The sequence below is a fragment of the Halyomorpha halys genome, unplaced genomic scaffold (genome assembly GCF_000696795.3).
Source record: "Halyomorpha halys isolate HHAL.00 unplaced genomic scaffold, Hhal_1.1 Scaffold1276.1, whole genome shotgun sequence".
Taxonomy (NCBI): domain Eukaryota; kingdom Metazoa; phylum Arthropoda; class Insecta; order Hemiptera; family Pentatomidae; genus Halyomorpha; species Halyomorpha halys.
Window position 1 is genome coordinate 144104 of NW_027106957.1, and position 5497 is coordinate 149600.

The following is a 5497-nucleotide window of genomic DNA, read 5'->3' on the forward strand; positions in this document are numbered from 1 at the left end:
AAAATTAAATTATTATTAAGTATAATAATACATTTTAAAATTCATAGCATTGAAAGGTACAATAATTAACCAATTTGTGCAAAAACTAAAACAGTATATTCATGGCTTACTTCACACTAGTGCAAGTACATTTATTTTTTTTTTACTAAACAGATTGAATTTTTTTACCCATATCTGTTCAGTCAAAAAATTAATTGATAAGTTGTAATTTTCCTAAAAGGGAGAACTTTTTTCTTAAAGTTATTAGAAATGTACTTAGCACTACTGTGAAGTAAGCCATCAGTTACAAATTAGATAAATACAAACCTTAAAATGTCATATTTTAAAAACTGTTATATCCAATAGGTTATATTGGTTTGCTCCAATAACCACTTAGGATTGTCATATAAAGCAAGAGCATTATCAGTGTGGTTTTTACATTCCAAAACTATCTACTCTGTATGTGCCAGCTGGTTATGTCATTGTCAAAAATGGTTGTTGGAACAAGGCTATCATGTAATAAGATAAGTACATGAATTACTATGCCAACCCACCAACTTACTATAATACTAAGATGTTATTAATGAAAACTTGGATTCTAGATTACTTAAGCAGTGAAGCATCTAGAATATGTGGTAGTCAAAAATAATGTTTAAGTGCTTAAATTAGAAAATCAATAACAGAGAAAAGCATTATAGATATAACTATTTTTTTTTTGTTTTTTTAATGTACTGAAGTTACAAATTCTTAGATGTTATTAAAAATAAAACTTTATTATTTTTTTCTAAATTCTTAAGGAATCATAGAACAAAGATAAAAAAAAGAAGAAGAAGGAAAACAACATAAAAAAAAACTGTAATCCATAGTTTCATTTGAAAATCACACTTTACCGCTTATAGTTAACCCATTTTTGTTATTTCATGGTATTAAGTAGCCTCTCTATTCCATAATTATTTCTGAGATAATTTGATTATTTTCATTTTTTAAATGATGGAGTACTAGTCATTTATTATTTTATCATTTTATTATTAAATTATAAATTTAAGTTAATTTATGTATATATTTGAAAATCCAGGAATTCAATTGGATCTTAAATACACTCAAAGATTTGGTTAGAATTACAAAATTAGTTAAAAACAAATAATACCTACCTAAATATATGACTTATAATCTTATACCCTGAATTTAATTAAATAAATTTAATATATAGCAACTATTATTCAGGACTTTAAAAAGAATAAACTATTTCTACTAAAAACAGTTAATTGGCTTAGCTTGTTGAGAATAGTCAGATAATTATTTTATGTATAAAGGAGTACAGTTCGGAGAAAATGGTTAAAATTTGATTTTTAAATATCTCATCGGTCCCAAATATCCATTCAAATAAAGTTGTTTATATTTTGTTATTATTTGAGTACAAATCACAACACTTTCCAGGAAAAAAATATGTACATATGTCTTTAAATAATGAACATTGAGACATGAAAAATTTCATCTGAAATGAGTTCCTCAACGTACAAATTTTATTTTTTCTATTAGGAATGCTAGAATTATTCATTACCTTTCGATTCTAAGAAACTTTGCTCAGAGATCTCATGTTCCAAACGGAAAATCTCATAAATTAAATTTGACTTAATATAAATATCAAAAATACATGGTATAATTATTATGTATTTTAAAGACAATTTTGACGGTTTTAATAACTTTAAGAAAAATTTATAGCAGATAAAAAATAACTCACAAAAAGGTACATTCAGTTGTGACGAGGTTGCTGTTGGCAACACCGTTTATGTGTCAGCTGTTACTCCAGCTTTCGGCCATTTCTCACCGAGACGCGTAAGAGATCAGAAATGTATCGGAACTTATAGTGCGCCGTGTTCCCGAATTATCGTGCGATAACCCCTTTCCCCGTATTAGTAGCCCTTGTGTAAAATAAGTGTGGCCGTTTGTAGTGCTCTAGTGAATGTGCTTTCAGAATGGAAACAGCTAAGGAGACTTGCCCATGTTCGTCTGGGTGTGGTTGCCCCGGGCCTAACATCACCATTTCAGTTACACCAACTACTGGTGGTCAATTTGAATTAGCAGTCACTAAGACCGAAACGATTGAAAACCTGAAGAAGCTCATATCAAAGAGACTTAAAGTTCCCAAAGAGAGGATTTGCCTTCTACATAGAGAAAGGTACCCACCATTTTGTTTTCATTATTACTAGGGAAAACGTATTGACCAGCTGTTGGGAGACCATGTTCTGTGGATCTTATTGCATCAATTCTTTAATTTTAATTTTTCACTTACTAATTTTAAAACTTTTGACAGCGTTTATATTTTTGATAATATTTGTAGATAAGTTATGCCAAGTTGGCTTATCATCTCCTAGATTTCCTATCATTTTTCTTATCTATTATATCAATGATAACAAAATAAATTAATAACCTTGCTTAGGTTTTTTTAAAAAATACTTTGACTAACTGTTTCTAAATCATATCCTTATAACTTTGTATGTTATTCTTCATCTTGAGTTTTAAAATATGATGAATTTCAATTATAATTTTGATAAGTTTTATCTGATTGTTAACAATTCTATTTCATGGTTATGCTTATATTTTCATTTGATACACTCTATAAGCAGCTTGTTTTGTATATAAACAGTTAGAGGTTAATCATAAGGAACTTGTGATTCCTATTGTTCATGAAATACCTTTTCAATTTGTTTTCATGGTAATTGCCTATGCTTGCAAATTTAAGAATGTTCATGGGTCTGGATTAGGTTTAATCCCTCTTTAGGAATTTCTACAGTTATGATTTTTTATAAAATGTCAATATATATATTTATCAAGTAAAGGACTTCATAAAAAAAAAAAAAAAATCATTTGTTAAATTTACACAGAATTTGTCAATAATTAAAAGTTTCCCATACATAATTATTATTGACAATTGACTATTTTTTTATAATGTATGTTTGTACTAATGGTATTTGCCAAAACAAATATAAATTATTACATGTCTTATTTTAATGACTAATGATTCTTTTCTCAGAAAATAATTTAATGATCTCACTTGCTATTTCTTGATGATTAAATCCTATTCTTATTGTTGCAAACATATTCATCTATCTTGGCATTTGTCTAGTATCATTAATATATGCATAATCTTGTTACATTTATTATAGAATAAATTATTGAATCTTTATATTTTGTTGCTTTAATAAGTTCTACAAATGTGTTGGCTGAAAATGTTTTATTATCAATAAAAAGCAACAATTAAAAAAAAAATTATGTACAATAAATGTGACCTTTTATTTAAGGAAACCTATTGATTGTCAAAGGATACCTAATTGCAAATTTTTCATTGACCTTGGAATTGTTTACAGAATTTATGATTGTCAAAAATTTAATTTTTCATGAAAAAAAAAACATTAAAATTTGTTCTATGAGATTTATTATTTATATAACATAATAGCCTATTTATATAGCTTAATTAGTCTATTCTTTTGATTATATCTTTAAACATTTTCTCCATCTTTCATCTATAATCTCTTTTAAATCTTGTCCTTTACAATTGCTAACCCCTATGAAGTTCTTATGTAATATTTAATTAGTATCTACTGATATATTGTAAAGGTAATACTAGGAAATAAATTAGTCAGAAAACCATAATCAACTGCTGTCTGCCTCTCTCTTTACTTGCCTCTAATTTCAAGTACCATTCCACATGTGCTATAAGAGGCTGAGTGTGCCCGAAGTCTACCCTCAGTATCAATAACTGATACAACTGAAAATAAATTACAATACAATTGAATGGTGTATTGGAGAATTTTAAAAGTAATCAGTAAATTGAAGTACATTCAGTTTCTTTGAAATCAATGTGTGCATACTTTTGAGATGAGTTATCATATTCAAGTTCACATTATTACTCATGTATGAACTGTTCATAAAATCCATAGGAGGTTGATAATGCGATCAAATGTGAAATTCTCATCAATCATGACATTCCCCATCTTATTTACTGTTTCTTATTCTGACAGTTGAAGACAGAATGAATTGGTTATTTTGACTTAAATAACATCTGACACAACATAAATTTAATCAGCATTCCATTTTTACTATGCATTTTAACCATCTTTGCCACATTGGACTGGGCTTAGAGCCCTGTGATTGGTAAGATCGCCTAATTGGACCTTTCATCAATATATTAAGACAAATGATAACTTTAACTATTATGTTGATTATTTCTATTATGTACAGAAAGTTGAGAAAATAATCGTTGAAGGATTTCCACTTAGTTAAAAATGACCCTATTTTTCCTCCCAATTATCCCATATTTATTGGATAATGCTTTCAGATGCACACTTAGTTAAATATAGTGAATAGATTCAAGAAATAACAACAAATTGCTTTAAATCCATATTTTGAAATATAATGAGAATTAAACTTGAAAATAATTTCTTTGGAAAAAGTTTCTGTCTCAGTTTGAGGAATATGGTTTTCCAGATCTAGATAACTATAAAAATAAACTGTTGTTACTTTTGAAAACCTATTTAGAAACTAAATATTTTCCCATCCCCTCATAAAATTATAATTAATTATTGATGGTTGATGGCCTGTTAATCAACTTTTTTTTTTTGTTTTAGACAACTAAGGGAAGGAACTGTACAGGAAAACCATTTAGTTAATGGAAGTAGGCTAACCTTATTACCAAGTGTTGAAACTGGGCTTTTGGTAAGTTTTTTTGTCTGTTTAATTTTCTATTAACAATTTTAATTTTGAAATGTCCTTCTCATCAAATATTAGCTTAATAAGTGAGTTAACTATCTTTTTTTTCCAATGGCAATACTAAGAAAGGAATTAATTATATTTCATGTTCAACCAATATTGTTACTCTAAGTCATTTCTAAAACTATTGTTTAAATTTATAATCCATTAGATTTATTTGTTGTTAGAACTTACTGACTTAGGAAATATTGTAAATATTAAGTCTTTGGTATGATAATCAACGGGTATGTTAAGTAACGCAAAAATTCACTTATGGTTCTTGATTTCCTAATTTATTTCTTAGTGAGGCTTTACTGGTGACCTTTCTTCTTTCTTTAAAGTATATATTTACGTTATGGTTATCAACTATTGCCATTGTCCCAGTAGCTGACAGCTCATGTCATTTCTTGCTCACGAGAAAAAGGTTTCTTCCAGTGATACTAGCTACTCGGAAAGATGCCATATTGCGACCTCACATTTGATGCCGTCTTATTTTCTGCCGTGTCTGTTATTTTTTGACTGCAGTGATATCACATTTCTTCATTATTACATGTTCATTTTCATATGTCGTATTTTAGTAACTACTTATATTTTATATGAATGAAGTTTTTTTTTCTTTTAAATTATCACGATTTTTACGCATGTATTTTATACATTTGTTTTCCGTTTTTCAGTATTTAGGTCTTCTAATTGCACTTATTCCTGATTAATTTTATTTTACAGCGTTGTCTTAATATGAAAAGATATATAAGGGAAATTCATCATTTAA

At 27.7% G+C, this 5497-nt stretch overlaps 2 protein-coding genes across 2 annotated transcripts in view; one reads left to right on the forward strand and one right to left on the reverse strand.

Annotated features, from left to right (window-relative positions):
* Positions 1 to 437, reverse strand: part of LOC106689085 (peptidyl-prolyl cis-trans isomerase FKBP4) — a 7372-nt gene extending 6935 nt beyond the window's left edge. The window contains exon 1 of the mRNA XM_014433861.3: positions 307 to 437. The gene's annotated coding sequence lies outside the window, so the exon portion shown is untranslated. The remainder of the gene's footprint in view (positions 1 to 306) is intronic.
* Positions 438 to 1758: 1321 nt separating this feature from the next.
* Positions 1759 to 4695, forward strand: LOC106689082 (midnolin-B; the record flags this gene model as incomplete). Its single annotated transcript, XM_067045255.1, is given in 2 exon segments — positions 1759 to 2158; positions 4608 to 4695. Coding segments are annotated over 2 exon segments (291 nt in total), but the record flags the coding sequence as incomplete, so codon positions are not given.
* Between the last annotated feature and the right edge of the window lie 802 nt (positions 4696 to 5497).